The 19301-nt window shown below is 42.6% G+C and overlaps 1 protein-coding gene across 1 annotated transcript in view; it reads right to left on the minus strand.

The window, feature by feature from the left end:
• LOC133347166 (uncharacterized) overlaps positions 1 to 18855 on the minus strand; it is a 77628-nt gene extending 58773 nt beyond the window's left edge. The window contains exons 1-3 of the mRNA XM_061559203.1: positions 18734 to 18855; positions 3510 to 3670; positions 1947 to 2621 (exon numbers count right to left, since the gene is read on the minus strand). Of these exons, the coding sequence (XP_061415187.1) occupies positions 1947 to 2621; positions 3510 to 3670; positions 18734 to 18809 (912 nt within the window). The 5' untranslated portion in view covers positions 18810 to 18855. The remainder of the gene's footprint in view (positions 1 to 1946; positions 2622 to 3509; positions 3671 to 18733) is intronic.
• Between the last annotated feature and the right edge of the window lie 446 nt (positions 18856 to 19301).

Genomic DNA, 19301 nt, shown 5'->3' on the forward strand with positions numbered 1-19301 from the left:
CCCCCCAAAAAATACTTCCCGTGGTTCTTAAGAGGTCAGATTAAATCAGGTCACTGGGATGAGTAAAAGTGCACTGACACTGACAAACGATTAACCTTCAGGAAGTGCCAATTTAATTCCATATTGGCATTTTAAAGGGAAACTTAAATGTATCATGTAAGACAGTTTTTATTTATTACCAAAAAACGCCTCTGGAGGTCTGACGTCTTTTTTCCAAGAGACCTGGGTAAAATAAATACATGATGCTCCAAACCAGTTTCTGAATGCAAACAATACAAGACAGATAAATTACACAAAGTGACAGAGGTAGAGCAAAACATAATGGAATGGCAAAAATAAATAAAACAGCCTCCAAGTAAAAGTAGAAAAATGCAAAGTTAAGCCCAAATAAACACAGGCCTGAATTATTTTTTTTTCATTGAACTGGCCAAACTTAAATCTTAAAGCGACTTATTGCAACCTCAAATGGCTGGTTACCAAATAGAGAAGTCAGCTTGGGTTAAACCAGTGCAGAAATCCGTAGTGGAAATAAAACAAAAGAACATAATAATTATCATGTGTCTGCATTGCGAAGTCATGCCATTGTATGTTTCCTAAAAAGGGTACACTTCCCTCAAAACAAGGTGCCTTTTTATCAGCTTCCCGTGTTTGTTGTGTTCCTGTGTTATTCTAGAAATATATTTAGCCCAGTGTGTGCTTTTAAAGCATTGCACGTGGAATATTTTTAACCTGCCCTGATTTTGGCTGTAAAATGTTGGCCTTGGCTGCTGCCAAGTAAATCACTGGAGCAATAATGAGCCGTGATCTACAGCAGGTGTGGCTTCTGCATGCACCTTAATGAAATTATTGATCGCTTAGAGGTGTGTGTGTGTCTCATGGAACGAGATGCACGCACTAGCCCCATCACTCAAACCAAGTAGAGTTAATTTTTCATGAAATGGAATGACTTTTGCGAACAAAAAATCCCCTAAGAAGTTAGGAGACCTATGCAAAGGCCCTGAAATGTTAAGTTAACTGCACATAAAATGAACACGGACCATGCGGGAAATTGAACTAAAGAGATTACATAATTGTATCCCAGCATGCCACCTTCTCAATAAAAGTTTTACTGTATAGCATCATTGGCACATTTCTTGTTTGGAACTGACTGCATCAATGTGTATGTCAGTGATATCGACTGGGGAAGTCCTGAAAGAAATAACTCCAGACTTAGAAGCGTCGATTCGTCACCAAATACTGTATATTTGTGCACATTTGTGACAACATAGACAATGTGTGCAGTAGGGGGCAGTGTAATAAAATTAATTGCTGTATGGTACTTCAATGCTTCTACGTCAATCTCCCCGCCTCCACCAACCACCGTTTTTAAGTATGACCATAAAAACCCCATGGATCGACACGGCGTGGGAAGGCTAACAACATTTGTGCATGACAGTGGCAGGCTTCATAGCTGCCTGCCATCTCGGTCAGTAAACCCACAACACCTAGACCCGTTTGTCCCATTTCCTACTGTCACGTGGCAAAAAAGTGCACCTAGCCTGGCATAAGTGCTGTGCTGTTGTTGTAGTGCGTTTCTAGATTTGAAGCTTTCGTGACTGCAAGGATTCATACTCTTAAGTTTTTTTCGGTAAAGTCACGTAGGTAAAAAATAAAATAAATAATAAATAATGGAAATAATAATAGAAATAAAATAATAAATCACGACGTTTCGGAGGCAACACAAGTTTCCGTCATCAGGTGGGACCGTCACAGCTGAATTAATACAGTAAATTCAGCTGTGACGGTCCCACCTGATGCCTCCGAAACGTCGTGATTTATAATTTTATTTTTATTATTTCCATGATTTATTTTATTTTTTTACCTACGTGACTTTACCGAAAAAACCCAAGTTGTAGCATGGTACCAGCGTGGGCGCTGTGCGGGACTGGGGCACGCGCGCGTTCTACCTTCAGCTGAATGAGGCACGCGTCCACGTGGTGCGTGGCTCGCCGCGCGTCGCTCCCCATGAAGTCCGCCAGGGCCCTCACCCTGCCAGCCGCGTCCCGCAGCCACCCCTCCAGCGCGGGCAGACTCAGCACGGCGCGCCAGTCGGCCCCGGACTTCGACACGGGCGGTGGCCGCTCGTAGCAGCTGGTGTCGCCCGCACCATCGTTCAGACCGCCGAGACCCGCGTCCTCCTTGACCAGGTGGAGCCCGTCCACGGATTCATCAGCGTTGGCGCCGACCCCACTGCTCGGGGTTGCGTTCGTGTTTGAGGTGTGCCAAGCGAAATCTGCCAAGCCCAGCAAGTTTCCTTCCAAGTTGGCAGCTAACAGATCGACTGGCTCTGAAGTGCCGTCCATTAGGCCGTGAGCATTGTCCGTGCCACACACGGCTCTGAAATCAATGCCAGGCTCTCCTCGTATTTGCCTACTCGTGCAAGCCTTCGCATCCATCTCGTGGCCCGGAGACCCAAGAGAGTGCATTGGCATGAGTTTGTTTTCCATCAGCGCCAAGTTGTTTCCTGCAAGAATGTGGGGTTGAGAGGGCGACTTCATATCTTTGGAAATGAATTTTATGTTTGCCATCTCCTTGTCTTCCTGATGATGTTTCGTTTCCAAATATATTTGAAGTCTTTGCAACTGAAAATACATGCAGTCGTGTAAACGTTGTCAATGTACTGTTTACTATTTTCAATCACAAAACTTCGCAATTTAATTCTAGTAATTGTTTTATTTGCATTCGTTGTGAATATAGAAATATATCATTTGCATTTTCCAACTGACCAAACTTGGATTAAATTGGGACTAAAATATTAATTGTTGAAAAAATCATAACAATAAAATGCCAAAAATGTGCACTCTGCATTATCGTTACAACTGATATCGGACCATGACTTCACTTTTACAATGTCTGCCGTGGCAAAATTAGCACAATTAGCACAATACCGTATTCTCCACATTAAACGATGCTCAGGAAAGTAAAAAAACCCCAAACTTGTGCCCCATTCACAATTGATAGAGGCATACATATCTGGTCTCACTTAACAGATTATGAGACGCACCCCCAACTTTTGCTTTAAAATATGGGGGGGGAGTGGAGGGGGGGAAAATGCATCAAACAATTTGGAGAATAAGGCATGGATTGTACGTATACCTGGTGGTATACAAATGCACAAACATGATAAACATAAGGATGGCATGAAATTTCGAATTAAAGCTTTCGTGACTGCAGGGATTCATCTTCTTGGTTCTTTCGGTAAAGTCACGTAGAAGGGAAATAATAAAATAATAAACATTAAACATAATAAAATAATTCTCACATGTTTAATTTTTATTATTTTATTATTTCCCTTCTACATGACTTTACCAAAAGAGCCAAGAAGATGGCATGAAACTCATACATTTCACATCATCTTGATGCCGAATCAGCTGATCAACTGCGTCGACATATGCCAGTACACGATGTGCCTCGCACACATCCCGCGACAGATGCACTCGCCGCACTCGGGCAAGTGGACAGGCGCTCACCTCTACGTGTTGCTCTGCGTAGTCCTCCGAGGTCATTCCAGCAGGAGCCTCCATCCCAAGGGGGCAGCCGAAAGGGCATCCACGGGCAGGGAGGTAGGACGGATTTATGCGCAGCCTCCCTTCGCAAGAGCCGCAAGCGCTGGGAGTGGGGGTTGCCACCTCTGAGGTACACAACCAAAACGGGACATGTCATGGGAAGAAGAACATCTCACAATACCAGAGGAGATGAGGACTACACGTAAGCCAATTGTTTTGAGTTGTGCATTATTCTGACCTCTCCCTGGAGCACAGCTACCTCAAAGAGAGAATGATCCTGGAAAAAAACCAGGACAGGTGGCAATTCTAGCTGGGAGTGGGATATTATTTATGGCTTTTTAACAAAATAAACAAATCACCCACAGATAGCATCGCCTTCTATGATTCCATACTACATAGCTCATCGGATTTCTGCAGGATAAATAAAGATTCCGATCCCGATGTTAGTGCCGCGGTCAGTTCGCATGTGCATCACGCAGAGATTCCCAGCGAATAACAGTCGCCTAACATGTGGAGCAGCGGGTACAGCAGCAGAGGGCGGTGCAGCAAAATCCATTGCCTGTGCTTTGCTGCAACGCCTTCGTTAACCTGCAATGGCCAACAATACGGGCAAATAACCCCCGTGTGTCCACTCGCCGTTGAAGGCCCTCATCCAACGGTGGGTCGACAACAGGGGGCTGGCTGCACGTGTCCAGACTGTGGAACAGATTACACGAATGCAGTGTGTAGCTACAGAATATATAACAATATAATAGAGTACTATTTTAGAAAGGAAACGGTTATAGTGCACAGTGTGGAATATAATAGCTAAGAAATATACAGTGCGTAAATAAGGATCGTATACTGCGTGGGTATTTATGCGAAATATTGTAGACTCACGGGTTTGATTTGAAGCTTTCGTGACTGCAGGAATCCATACTCTTTGGTTCTTTCGGTAAAGTCACGTAGAAAAATGATAATAAATCTATTATAATTTTTCTACCTCACTTCACGGGCAGCAGTTTCAGATGTTTTAAACAGCGGACTGAATGTGAGCATCTTGCCCATCTCGTTGTAATCAATCGCAGTCATTGGGCTAGGCCAGTGGTCGGCAACAAAAAAAACAAGAAGAGACATTTTCTTCGAATTCGGTACAAAAAAGCGAAATATTTTGAGAGTCGCAATGCATGTGAATACAAGACGGTCCTTAATTAATAACGTCAAACCATATTTTGTTTTGTCATAATTATTTTAAGATCGGCACACGCACAACGATTTGTAATGCCGCATTACAAATAATTGTTGGGCTTGGAGACGTTCACCGTTTATCGAAAATAATTAGGAGCAGTTTTTTTTTTACTTTGCAATTGTAGTGCTGGGAGCCACGAAGCAGAGTCCTTAAAGAGTCGCATGCGGCTCCATAGCTGCAGGTTGTCAATCCCTGGGCTAAGGAATTCCTAGAAATAAAAATAATAATAAATTATGCCTTTTAGTAATTTAACATTTTATTTTTACCTACGTGACTTTACCGAAAAAAACCTAATAGTATGAATCCTTGCAGTCACGAAAGCTTCAAATCTAGAATTAATACCCTCCACGGGGAGGAATTTCACCTATCTGTTAGAGTTTTTAACAGACAACGAGACAAGAAGTCACAGCTTCTTGAGACGAAAAGTGATTTATTATTTTATTGTATTATTACTTTTAGTATTTTAAAATTTATTTTTTTACCTACGTGACTTTACCTAAGAGTATGAATCCTTGCAGTCACGAAAGCTTCAAATCTAGAACTAAGGAATTCCTCCACTATAAATAAATATTCTGATTCTGAATGTTTGCGAGAAGACTTGGATAAAATTCACCATAAAAAAATCTGCGGGGAAAAACGCCCACCGTGTGATCTGCGTGGAACTAAACGAAACTATTTTAGACAATTTTTTATATTACCAGGTAATTCCCACTGATCTACATAGCTCTTTTTCCAGAAGCGACCTGGCTACAAATGATACATGAACTGCTTATCACAAGGACATGTATAGAAGCCAAACAATCTGAACGCATGTTTCTAAATGTGGATGGAAAAACTGGAGGACCCGGATAAAAATCCACGCGACCACGGGGGAGTATGAACATGCAAACTCCAAATATACAGCAAGCATCAGGGTCGGGGTCGAGCCCACGCCTCCTGTATACCAGGCGAGGTAGTTAACATCTTGCCACCGCGGTAAGAACAACATCTCTGCGGCTAAAATCACCACGGACGTCCACGAAACAAAACAACCCCCCCCCCCCCAAAAAACACAATCAACCGCAAGCACAGCCCTAGGCCAACAACCCATTCCATACCTAATGACACAATTCAGAAACATTTACGTATAAGCCACATTATACCCGAAGTCAAAGACGCGCGCACATGGTCGGCGGGGGGTCGGAGCTAAGACAATCCAAAGAATGCAATTTACTGTATTGCAAGTCCTGGTATAAGACAGCCACGTGGCGCGCGTGATGTTAGCACGGGAGACCCAAGGGCAGAGGCTTCTTCTGTTGTCAGCGGACGGAGCTGCTGCCAGCCATAGAGGAGGAGACGCACTGCAGGGTGGCGGACCCGGTGAAGTCTCAGCAAGCGCACAGAATATTTAAAGAGGCCAACGGAATTACATAATTCAAAGTCAATGGCAGACCTTGCGCTCAGGCTACCGACTAAGGTACGGGCAATACAATTAGTCTCACAGAATTAACCGAGTAAGCAACTGTGAGAGGCGCCCGCATCAATGATACTGGCATTAAATGTGGACGTCTAGAATTATTTAAGGAATCATTGATATCCATGCTGTTTTTGTCCAAGATCACCGTTGTTTTTTTTTATTTCCTTTGCACTACTGTATATGTGTTCACTATCTTCTTGTTGCCGGAGAATGTTTTCATGTGAATTGAATAGAAAGTTACTGCGCTGTTTTTACCATCACTGGTACATACTCAACACAATATGGCAGTGCAGTATAAGATAAAATACCATTTCAGCGACTGCATTATGAGGCACATAGCACAGTAAATGTTCCCACTGACATCAAACACAAACGAATAAAAAAAATCCACTGCCAAAATTTACGAGTGTATTTTTATTGCTAATAAAACACATTGTATGCAGACTTTGTAAAAAAAATTATGGTGCAATTATAGACTTCAAAAAGAACACTTTTACGGTTATAATTCACAGCACTTCATAGTATGTCAAATCGTTGAACAAGCTAAGCCCATTCACGAGGCAGGGAAGTAATTCAAATTGCATTATCTTTGTTGCTCACAACGAACGCAATATATATAAATAAATAATGAGCTCGAATAGTGATGTTTCCGAAGTCAGTGACATTCAAGCCATCAGTGTTTCCAGCCAGAAAATATTACGAGCACATTGCCATGCGATGTTCAACTCTTTCAATCTCTTTTACAGTTCACTTCTTAAATGTAGCCCCCAAGCATATGGAAACAAACCCCAATAATTATGTTTTTCTAAGTAGAACAACACTTCCTTTCAAGTTACATTTTCAAATCAACATCGAGCCAAATTGTAAATTGCGTTCGTATTTTCCAGATGTCTGGAAACATTAATCAGAGTTTGTAACATCCCGTGAATGTCTCATGTTATTAGTTATTGTCGTTGCCGGTGAACAGTCACTGCAAAGCATCTGCTTGCTTTTTTTTAGAACTTTGAACCGATGCTGTTAGGAAGGTGGCAGGTTGGTTGAGAGTTCAAAGTTGCGGGCTGGCACTGTTTGAGACCTGGATTTGAATTGAGGTGACCGCATGTGAGTAACCCAGGGTTTCAAGTGTCACAGGTGGATGGTTTCAGCCTGGTCACCAATGACTGCACACAGAACACCCCATCATATTACATTTGGTTTTGCACTTCATTGGCCAAAGATATCTGCTTCGGTGAAATGTTCCTTAACAAGGTGGCGGTTGATAATAGTTTTTTTACCCTTCTATCTGGCAACAAAACTGACACCTTTTTTACAAGGAGTCATGTTTGCATAGACCACAATACCTGCAGCCATAATGCAAACAAAAAACATAACTCTGATAATATATTTTGCGTCATCTGGTCCAACCCATGTGAGACTAGGCTCTAAGGAAAACTGTCTCGGGTGTGGACCAATCAACTTCAAGGACAGTGCATATATTATCAGAGTTATGTTTTTTGTTTGCATTATGGCTGCAAGTATTGTAGTATATGCAAACATGACTCCTTGTAGAAAAGGTGTCAGTTTTGTTGCCAGATAGAAGGGTAAAAAAACTATTATCATAATTTTTTACTGGCAAATGAGGTTCCAATGGTGTTAAGGTGGCAGTTGTCATCGTTTCTAAAGGATTCTTTACAATCAGGACATTTTTGAGAAAGAAAACTATACAGGACATATATATTTTTTAAACCTGACGCTACTAGGAGAATAAAATTGGAAATACAATTTAAAATCACAGCTGTGATGCTTTTTTGTATACAGAAACACAATTTGACATGTTTGGATTATTAATGACAGCCAACATTTTCAAGATGTTATACAGCGTAACTGATGGTTAGGGTGGGTAATAAATGTGCACTTAAAATGCTGCTGACGCGAGCCTTTCGATTGCACGTGATGAAAAATATATAGCCTTCTCAGAGAAAACTGTTGTCTTAAACAGAATAAGCAATACGCATCAAGTAGCCACGTTACGGTCAAAGCTTTAACCTTAAACAAAAATAATATGTAATTTATCTGACGTGTTTTTTGTTGACGGATAAACTGGTAACCTTTACCCCTTCCATAAAACAACACGAAGGAATGTGAGATAAAGATGCATCTCACATTCTGTAGATTCATACACCATATGTTGTATGTAATGGGTTCATTTCACGCGGCTTTCCCTTCAACTCTAATTCACAATCGGAAGAAAAACAACTGCCCATTTTGCCATTTTCAATCTTAGTACAATTTTGTATACTTTACAGTATATTGTACGAGCAGTGTGTTTATAGATAGTATCACCTATTTTCTAATCGGATATGGCCACTGCTTCACGATTAAAGATATTATTAATCTTTTAGCATAGTTTTTTGACTTGCATATATTTTTTATGGGCTCTCGTGACCTCTGCAGCCACTAGAGACCGCTACGTTCAGCACAACAAAGCACACACCACATCGCCTGCTGCTCATGTTTAAGCTAAATTGTAATCTAAGCCCTCCCTCAAAATGCTATAGGGTTTAAAGAAATGTATTTATTTTAAAATAATTTTGCTCTTTCTGTTAATTATAATTGGACTAAAGAGGGCTGTTCTGTGCTGGGAGGGGGGCTCTGGGTAGTGGTGAGGGTGGGGGAGCAGGGAGCCCCCCCCCCCCACACTTTTTTATGGTCTACACTCTACAGTCTGTGCACATTCAGCATCCTTCAATTACACGGTGACATACCGACATACCATACCCATTAGCCAACTGACATAGGCTACCAATTAAACGTGATATCATCACTGTTCGATAAGCCAGTTAGAAATATACTGAGAGGATAACAATAAGACCCTCATCAGATTATGGAAATCACACTTCATCGCTAGTCACATCAGTGAGCACCAATATATGATCGTGACAAATACAATGCCTAACATTTGACCGATAAAATGTGTCTATTTTATGCAATTTTGTTTTTATTTGATGAAAGTCATGACGATTAGAGTGCTTAAAAAAAAACAAATCCGTGACATTTCTAAATGCACTGCCTGATGGAGGCCTACTCATACAGAGCCATTAATGGGGCTGTTTGACCATACTTCACCACACTGCTCAGTGTGGGTTGATGAGGGGTGGGTAGGACCAATTTGAATATCAATCGCGACTAATGTTAGTTCTGGCCAGATGTTAACTACCTCGCCTGATATGCAGGAAGACATGGGACTTGATCCCGACCCTGTTGTATATTTTGAGTTTTTTATGGATTTTTCTCCACATTTCAAAAAATGCACTTATAGTATTTGGCTGCTATACATTTACAAACGATAAGCCACTTCGTTGAGCTATCATTTATGGCCAGGTCACTTCTAAATAAGAGCTATATCGCTGTCAGTGTGCCTTAGCTGGTAAAATAAAACAAAAGTTTAGTTTAATTCACCACTCCATGTAAATAGTTATATGTAGTTTAAAACAAAATATGCCAAAACACGTGAATAATTATATGGTGAAAATATTATAAGATTATAAATGTGAGCCTATAGTTACTACATTATTTTGCAATAGGTCTTCTTACACAATATAATCACTGACTTGGCTCAAACATAATACCACCGTTGCCATGGTTACTAAGCTTTTAATGTATAAAATTACCATCAGCTGAATTTGAAACAAATGTCGGATGACTTAGCGAAGGTTATTATCCATATATATACCTTCATTGTATTACAGCTGATTGTTGCGGAGAAAAAAACAATCGATCAATGTATCACATGTCGACGCATTAGCAGGCCACAATTACGCCTAAGACCACAATGGGCTAACCATCATTTATCTTCGTTCCCCTTTAGCACCGTACGTTGGTGGCCTCTCATTCACGGCGCAACGAGCTGACATGAGAGTGAGGAGGTGGATAATGAAGAAACATTATGCATGGTCTCGGCTGGACAGGACGGCCTCCATCACGGGTTTGGTAATTATGGCCGTGTGGTCAGCACATGGGACACACATCGCTGCCACTTACAGTAGTAACACGGTGTGTGTAAATACTGCATTCAGTATATAGGGAGGGCTGTGGCAGAGTGGTTAACGCCTGGTAACCTGAGTTCCATTCCCTACCAAGGCTCACATTTGTTCCAAGTAATATCTGAACTTGTTTTGGGGCGCCCACTCCCTCACCCCCTCCCCCACTATAATTCAGCAGGCCACGCTAACCAGTGTGGTGAAGTATGATCAAACAAACCCCATGGCCAACATCACACCCCATGGGAGCTCTTCATCAAGTAATGGATTCGTAAAAAAAGGCTGGCAAATGTTAGTCTTTACTCCTCATTATACAGCGCAGTAAATGCATGCTTGGAATTACACTGAAAGAAAAGAAAGAGGGAAAGGAAAGACAATTTGAGAGATGATCCCAGTAAACACACAACGTTGGGTCTACGTCAGCATGTGGTTGGAACCTCTGGGGCAACATCGACCCAAGGGTTCCATGCGTACTGGGATATTGGCTGTTATGGAGAGTAAGTGGGCTTGAGCAGGACATATCGGCACTCTAGAAAGGGCGATGACCGATGACAGAGACTGGAGACAAAGTGGCAGTGAGAGGAGAGGAAATGTCCAAGAGGTCGACCGCCGTGGAGGTGGGGCGATGAGATGAGCACGTGACGGAGTGAGATGGATTGTGACGTCACAGGAGCGTGAGTGATCGTCACAGCGTGGCGAGGCCTGACACCCGACAGTGGATGAACACTGGATGATGACGACGATGATGAAATAGGGTGGTAAATATAGTTGTGATATCTTGATTTGAAGCTTTCGTGACTGCAGAAATCCATACTCCTCGGTTCTTTCGGTAAAGTCACGTAGATAGAAAATGAATAGATCACGACGTTTCGATCGCAACAGACAAACACAGCAGGAGAACTGCTGACGCGTCAGCGTGACATTACCGAATGAACCAAAGAGTATAATTGTGATAGCAGACTATTATGCACAAACTATTTTACAGTTGCGGTCCTACAAGGTGCTCCAGATGTCTTGTACCCCCATTTTATTCTCTAAATCAAAAATAAAAAAGTAAGGTTTATTTAAAACGAAAATGAATATGCAAAGCAAAAAAAACATTTTGGGGGTAAATTAATTACGAGTCACAAGACATCTGGACCACCCTGTATTGTTGTACTTTACACAACAACACTGGTTAAAATGACGAATTCTGCTACAGCTTATGATTAGTACAACCATTCGGGCCTTCTCAGAAGCAGACCAGGCGAGCGTAACTTGCTCATACCTCATTATCAAAGCGCATTGCTCATTCCTAGGTCACAGGCGTTTGAATGCCCGGACGGTATCTGGGGGTCTCTACATTACGCAACTTTCCGCTGCCATCTCCCACAAGCGTGGTAAGGCACTAACGCCTGCAGAAGTCCCACAGGTCGTGTACCACATCAATCATTACAACAGCAAAAATCCATCAATGATACACAGCGTCAAAGAGACGTAGCGGGGTATGGTCAAACCACCCCCATGACCAACTCAGGTGAAAGAGCCCTTCATCCAGCAATGGATTTTACAAAGGATTGGACAGTAGATGACTATACTGTATTAGTATTTTGTCTCATTGGTAGAGGTCAGTACTATCATTTTTAAACAGTCGAAAAAATGAACCCTTCAATGACCCTCCTTCATTGCACATCGGCAGGCCAGAGAGCTAGATTGCTTTGAAAAAGGGTCATTGCCCGAAACGTCACCAATTAGTGTATATTTCGTATGAAGGCCGCACATTGTTACTGACGAACGTGTGAGGTGTGCTTTTTGTTATTTGTGCTTGTGCACCACTACCAACGCAGCATCACCAAATAATTCGCTGCAGATAATAATAATTATTCTTCTTCTTCTTCACAAGCCACTGTATTTATTATTCACTGCATGCTGGTCTGCGAAAATTGTTTGCGGGTTGGCAGCGCTTCGCAAGATCAGGAAGGTTGGGAACCCACCGGTCTAAATGATCCCACGTTTCTAGGGAATGCATGCCGTGGCGTGAGAGCACAGGATTGGCTCAGGGGCTGTGCTGCCAACAGGAGGCAGCCTCGTGCTGCACAGCGCCGTGGGTCAGAGGTCGCAACCGGGTACCCGATACCCGTACCCTGCCCGATACCCGTCTACCCGTACCCGGTAGGCCGTGAGTCACTGGTGAGTCACCGTTTGTCACTCATTTCCCAACGTCTTGTCTCTTCTCACAATTCAAGTTCCTAGAATCAACCCACCCGCGCCTGCAACGCGGCTTCATCCCAGAGGTCGCAATCAGGTACCCGATACCCGTACCCTACCCGGACCCGGCCGGGTACGGGTAGGGTAGACATCGATTCGTTATCACAACATAATTTACAGCCCTTTCTCAATCCACTGCTGAATGACGACCTCCACACACCGTGTCAGTCATGCGGTTCTTTGACCATTCATCACCAGTGCGGGTCGGTGTGGGTGGATGCGCAGGACCAGTTCAGATGTCACTCGCCACTGATACTAGCAGTGGCCAGAAATCAAACTCACCTCTCCTGATCTAATGGGAAATAACTACTGTACGTTAATAAAAAAAACAGCCACTAAGTGAAGATGGAAATTGCAGTTCCTTGTGTGTGCGCTATTATCGCTCGCTTAATGATGTCACGTAGATGTTACCGATTGACAGCTCTCACGCATAGCGACGCAAACTCGATACAGTACATCTAAATTAGCTGAAGCCTCCCAAAAAACACGTGTGTGGCCACCCCCACTCTGATTCCCTCCCCTCCCTCCGCCGCCCCCTGTGAAAACAGACGCTGCTGTGCGCAGAGTCGAGGCCCTCATGTCGCCTTTTCCTCCCTCCCCTCGCCTGCCTGACCCTTTGCTCCTGTTTTTCAATTCCTACCATCCTTTCTTCTTATTTCCCACATTTAGTTCATGTCTTCCATTTCATGTCCTTTTTTTTCCTTTCCAATTAATTATATCATTGACTCTGCTCCCCTTCCCGTTGTGTGTAGCCACGGGTGAAAAAAAGTTGCCAGTTACAACGAAATTTCATCAGAACTAAATCTGCAGAGGTCAAAACGTGATGCTAAAACAACATTCAAATTACGCACAAGTATACGGTTAATATAATAACAATTGCCATTCATATGCTCAAATTCACCCAAAAAGAGATGTAATAGACATGCTATGGTTAAAATAACATCTGCATTGTATTGGGTGGGTGGGATTTTAATACTTTAGTTTAAACACATATTTAATGCCACTTGAGTGTATGCGTACTGTATTAGGCCTATCGGTACTGAAGGTTACCAATGCAAGCACTGCCATTTTTCTAAATGCAATTCTACAGCGCTTTAAGAAACTGTTGCACACCACTTAATGATAACCTTTCTTTACACACTTAAATACCACCAACCCTGGATTACCGTATTCCACTGACTGGCCTCACATTATCCGAGCCTTGCGCAATTCTTACATGGCATCACTGATGTTGAAAGATCACCAGCCCTGGATTACCGTATTCAACCAAAATGCCTCACATTATCCTCTTCTTACATCACATCATCGTTCGACTTGTGCCTTCTCTTAATTTGAGTGGGTCACCCTCACACGCAAAGGGAGACATATAAGCAATAAGATAAATGGGCTGCCGTTTATATTTGCTGTTAAATTCTTGACACTCCCATGGGAGGACAGGCGGACATTCGACCCCATTAGAAACTTGCACACACACACACACATTGCCACTGGAGGTAGGAGGGAACGCAATCGACAGCGTGGACGACCCTACCAGCAAGATCCCTGCTTGCTGGCGGGGTCGTGGCGGTAATGAAGGGAAAAACGTGATCTGTTTTCTCCAAGTGAGCACTTATAACCGCAGCCCACAGGATCATATTACAGGGCGGCTGAAACGACCCTGGAAGGTGACATTAAACGTCCGGTGCCAAATAAGTCGACAGTCTGTTTTTTTTTCGTGTGGGCTCAGAGAAGAAGTTGATACCATCTGAGATGAAATTTTTTTCAATATCATGATCATCATCATCAGCAGCAGCAGCAACAGCCATGGTCTATTCACTGCTGGATGAAAGCCTTCCCACTTCGTGATCATCTCTCAGTACCTGTGGTGCCACTAAATGCCTGTCACTGCTATAGCACGAGCTAATCTCGTCACTGTGTCTCCAGAGTAGTGGTCTTCTCGAGTGCTTCCCTCCTGTGGCATTAAAGTCTAGAACCGGCCTCAGGATGTGCTTTGCTCAAGGCTGCTTTTCTTCGTAATCAATATGATGTCTCTGTCTATACTCCAGCACTTTCTATCTCGCGGTGTTATTCCCAGAATGCATTCCCTCCCAATGTTCGTTGTGTAATTATCAGCTTTTGCTTCACGTTGTCCATGCTCCCAATCCTTACGTCATGGCAGGAAATTCGCACTAATTGGACACGTTATTCTTTAGGTACATAGGTACTGGAGTTGCTTTCAGTCTTCAACTAGACATTTCAGAAAGCACCCCATCATCATCCTGCTTGCTCTTGGTTGTCCTCTCGTTTGACTATTATTTAGCTTTGACTATTATTATTAATTATTCATGTGAACATTTTACACGTATGATATTACACTAATGTGTATAAAATTGTTCAAATTACAGTCATACAGTAGAACCCTTCTTAACGACCATTCCTGTTAACGACTAATCGCTTCACGATGGCCTTCATAGAGCCCAATGTGTAGTGTATAGTGTAGTGTATAGTGTAGTGTATAATAGTGTAGTGTATAATGTAGTGTAGTGTATAGTGTAGTGTATAGTGTAGTGTATAGTGTATTGTATAGTGCATTGTATAGTGTAGTGTATAGTGTAGTGTATAGTAGTGTAGTGTATAGTGTAGTGTAGAGTGTAGTGTATAGTGTAGTGCATAGTGTAGTGTATAGTGTAGAGTATAGTGTGGTGTATAGTGTAGTGTATAGTGTAGTGTATAGTGTAGTGTATAGTGTAGAGTAGAACCCCTCTTAACGACCGCCCCTGTTAACGACTAATCGCTTCACGACGGGCCTCCATAGAGCTCAATGTGTTCGCTTACCGACCATTCCCACGTTAAAGACGGGCTGTTGTAGGTACACTAAATATTAATGAATGAAATTATCAACCATGCCTCAACCCACAATCACGTCAACTAAACCCACACGTCGCCTCGTGTTGCGATCGAAACGTCGTGATATTTTTATTATTTTTCTATCTACGTGGTTTTACTGAAAGACCCATAGAATACTGCAGTTCATCTAAGTCTGGGTGCTTTTAAAACGCTGCACTGATTTCCGACGCTAGTTTTCATTTTTTTTCCTTCTATCATGGGTTCAATTTTTATTTTGGCCTCTGCGGATACTATCTGCAATCTACCAATAATCAACCTCCTATGTGTTGCTTTCATGCTCCCATGACTTGCTATGACATCTTCAATTATTGTGCGATGTTCTCTAATTTCTTTCCTCATTCATTTCCGCTGAGTTGTCTTTCGTGTTTTTTTATTCATTTGTATACCACACGGATTCTGTCACGTGCTTTTTGTGGTCTCAGATAACTTTTCCTCTCTTTTTTTATTTTGCCCCCCTACTTTCAATAACTTTCCATTACAATGGTACTGTATTTTATTACTCAAAAGAGGCGACATACGTTTAAATTAGCATTTTGCTTCTCGAGGCATTTGAATCCGTTGCTATTAAACCAGTCTAAATGTCTCAAACTCCTGAACTAGTTTTTTTTAAATGATGTCTTGTTTTTGCCTGTATTTAGCTGTTTCCTCTCTTTGGCGATATTGGAAATCTCACTTGTATCAACACCAACCTGTGATAAATTCCTGTGTTAAATTGGCTGATGACACAGATGACTCGAATAAACTGGGGTGTCCTGAGGAATACAGTCAATTTCGTTTCTAATTTCCTCATTCGGGCTCATTGGGGATCAATTTCCCAGACTCCTCCATTTTCGTCATGTCCCCGTTGGATGCAAACTATCAAATATGTTCTCCGCCCTCATTTCTCACTATGATACTAAATGCAACCACATCATCCACTCATCTCTTCACCTTTTATACTCATTTTCGCAATGAAGTAATCAATTATGCCACTGTACAGCATGTTTTCCTGACAATCTACTTGTATAAAATTCGTTATATGGTCAACAAAAGCAAATTAAATGCTAACCTCGTGATTTGAAAACGTTGTAATGTAACCCACTGTAACTTACCAAATAAAGAAATTGCCACTCCGGGTGGTACATGCAAGTTACTTACATGTTCTGGGCCTATAGGATTATTTTGAAAGAGGCACTGCATAAAATATACTGTTGCTAAGTGAGCTTTGCATCCGCATTGATTTATAATCCATTTGTCAATACACTGCTGGATGAAGGCCTTCCCATGCATGCCTTGTTGATCGAGAGGGTTGTTTGACCCTTACCTTACCACTCTGAATCAGTGTGTGTTGTAAATGAAATATTACAAACACATCTCTATTATGGGAATGCTTCAAAGGAGTGGAATTATATTAATGTTTTGACAAATCCACTCTGTGTAAGCTTGTAAAGTGAGAAGGTCTGTCATTAATATTCACATGGGTTCCCCTGTTGTGAACTCAACCGCCCCATGTAGCTCTCTGCCCATGGGAACCTCCAGACAATGTTTTTTTCTTAAACTACTAGACAGATCTAATCTCATCAGCTTTGAGTGCAATGAGTTGCAGGCAACATTTTTACAACAAAACCATGAGGGTACCGTATAGTGCATCACATTGTATGGGTTTACCGCGTGTAAAATTAAAAGTGATTTCTTGTTTAAATGCCCAGCATTGGCAGACGTGCTCATCTCCTATTTATAGACCTGAGCCTGTCGTGGAAATCCCGCATTCCTATGGCGGGGGTGAGTATCTCTCGAGAACAAAAAATATTGACTTCTCCACAAAGTGGTACCAATTGTATCGATCCACGAGGTATGATGGGCTGAGTCAACCCCCCCCCCCAACCAGGATTTGGGCCGCTCACTCTACTGCTGAGCCACCTGGCCGGTTTGTGGGTGAATAATGTATTAATTTATGAATAGCACTAACATCGTGCTATATCCGCCTACAAATAACCTCCTCTAGCTGTTCGCCTTTTGGTGTCCTCTGGTCTAACACTGTTTGAGACTAGGCTCTAAAGAAAGCTGTCTCTGGTGTGCACCAATCAGTTTCAAAGACAATGCATATCTGTCAGAGCATGTTTTTTGTTTGTATTTTCACCACAAGTATCTGTGGTTAATGCAGACATGATTCCTTGCAAAAGGTTTCAGTTTGGTGTTTTAACATCTTAACACCTCATCATGGGACCTCCTTTGCCAGAAAAAAGGGGCAAACCTATTCTTACCCTCCTCTATTGTGTTTTGTTCTGGCTGCACATTCTATTGTTGGGCTTAGAAGACGTGAGAATATGAGGGACAGAGCACGGGCAGCCCACGAAAGTCGCAGCTCCTTCTAGACTCGAGAAAGAAGAGAAGGGGGTGTGGGAAAAACAAAAAACCCACCCACAGCTCGGCTTAAACAGGAAAGGAGAAATCTCCTAACTCACACTGTACCCCGAAGCAAGAATGTGCCAAATCCACCACAACTCCAAACACACGAGCTATTTATACTCCGCGGATCATTGCATGCATGGCCACGGATCGTAAAAGGCAACGATTTGTGCACTAACGCTCTACAATCTCTTCATGTTAATCTTTTGTCTTGCATATTCACCAAGTTACTCGTTTGAAGGCGATGAGAAATATCCCAAATTTGCTTCCATTTCACAAAGGTTGACAGCATTTACATGCCGCTTATTATGGCATCAAGACATGTAGACAATATATGAACGAGCAGCTTTTAAAAAAACGCCATTGTTCAGAGGTTCCTCTATTGCATATATTGTACAATTGTCATGTTTCCCATTGACATTGCAGGTTATTGGATATGCAATGCAGCCTGTGATTTCCTCAGACCGCTGTTGAGAGCACAAATAGCTTTTTGTCAAGCTGTAACGTACGTTTACATTAACCCGAGTCATTACTTCAGGTATTTTCTTACACAGCTTTCATATATACACAACGCCCTGAAGTTAATTCTGTGCCTGTCAAGATATTGAGCAAGAGGCGACATTCAACCGTCAATTTTAAGGCTTGTCACAGTTCCAGATGCAGTACACCTCTAAACAACACCGAATGTAAATCCAATGCCAAGAACTAGTCCATCATGACTTCAAAGATCGCACGCGTAAATATATCTAGCAACAACAACAACAAATCAATCTACCCTATATCCAGAAGCTGTAGATGACATGCATTCCCATTTACATCCTGCAGCATTCACCATGAAAAGCATATCACACACGCACACAAAATGCACATGGACATTCAGCCACGTATTTTCGCGGTGCGACCAACCTCGCACGCAGAGCCACAAATGACCAAAAATGCCCTCTCGGCGTTCGCGTGCGCGCACCTTTGAGCTGTCCGCGTGCATCCACGACCGGAGAGAAATGCGCCGTCTCTGATGCACCGCAGCGGAATTGGCTCATTCAGCCTCCCTCCTCCATCGTGCCGCAGCCAGGGATGGTGGGTAACAACACGGGAGAAGACGAAAAAACGGGGATGGTTTGGTTGCTGTGGAAACGAGATGTGCGGAGCATATTTAATCCCAGGGCCGGGCAGTGTTTGTGCTGTGGCATTTGGTTTTTTTTGAGCAGCATGCAGCTGACGCATGGGTGGGTGGGGGGCACACGGTAGACGCTATTGGTCCAGACACCTGACCCACATTCTCTCTCGGAGAAGAATGGCTGAGGTTTTGCGCCGTGTCGGAGTCGGGAATAATGACAAGGGTTTTGCTCCAACACACGCACATGGCACACGGGCGGGCTGGATTAGTTGATCCAAACAACGCGCGCGATGCCCTTTCAATTGAAGCAAAGAAACAATGCAGCGGTTTTAATTTGCATGCAGAATAAGAGTCAAAGGGCAGCAACAGAACGAGCATATTAACTATTGCACAGCTTTAAAATGTTAGTTTAAAA

Source organism: Lethenteron reissneri, chromosome 25 (assembly GCF_015708825.2).
Source record: "Lethenteron reissneri isolate LAM-NWPU_2019-01 chromosome 25, ASM1570882v1, whole genome shotgun sequence".
Classification (NCBI taxonomy): Eukaryota; Metazoa; Chordata; class Hyperoartia; order Petromyzontiformes; family Petromyzontidae; genus Lethenteron; species Lethenteron reissneri.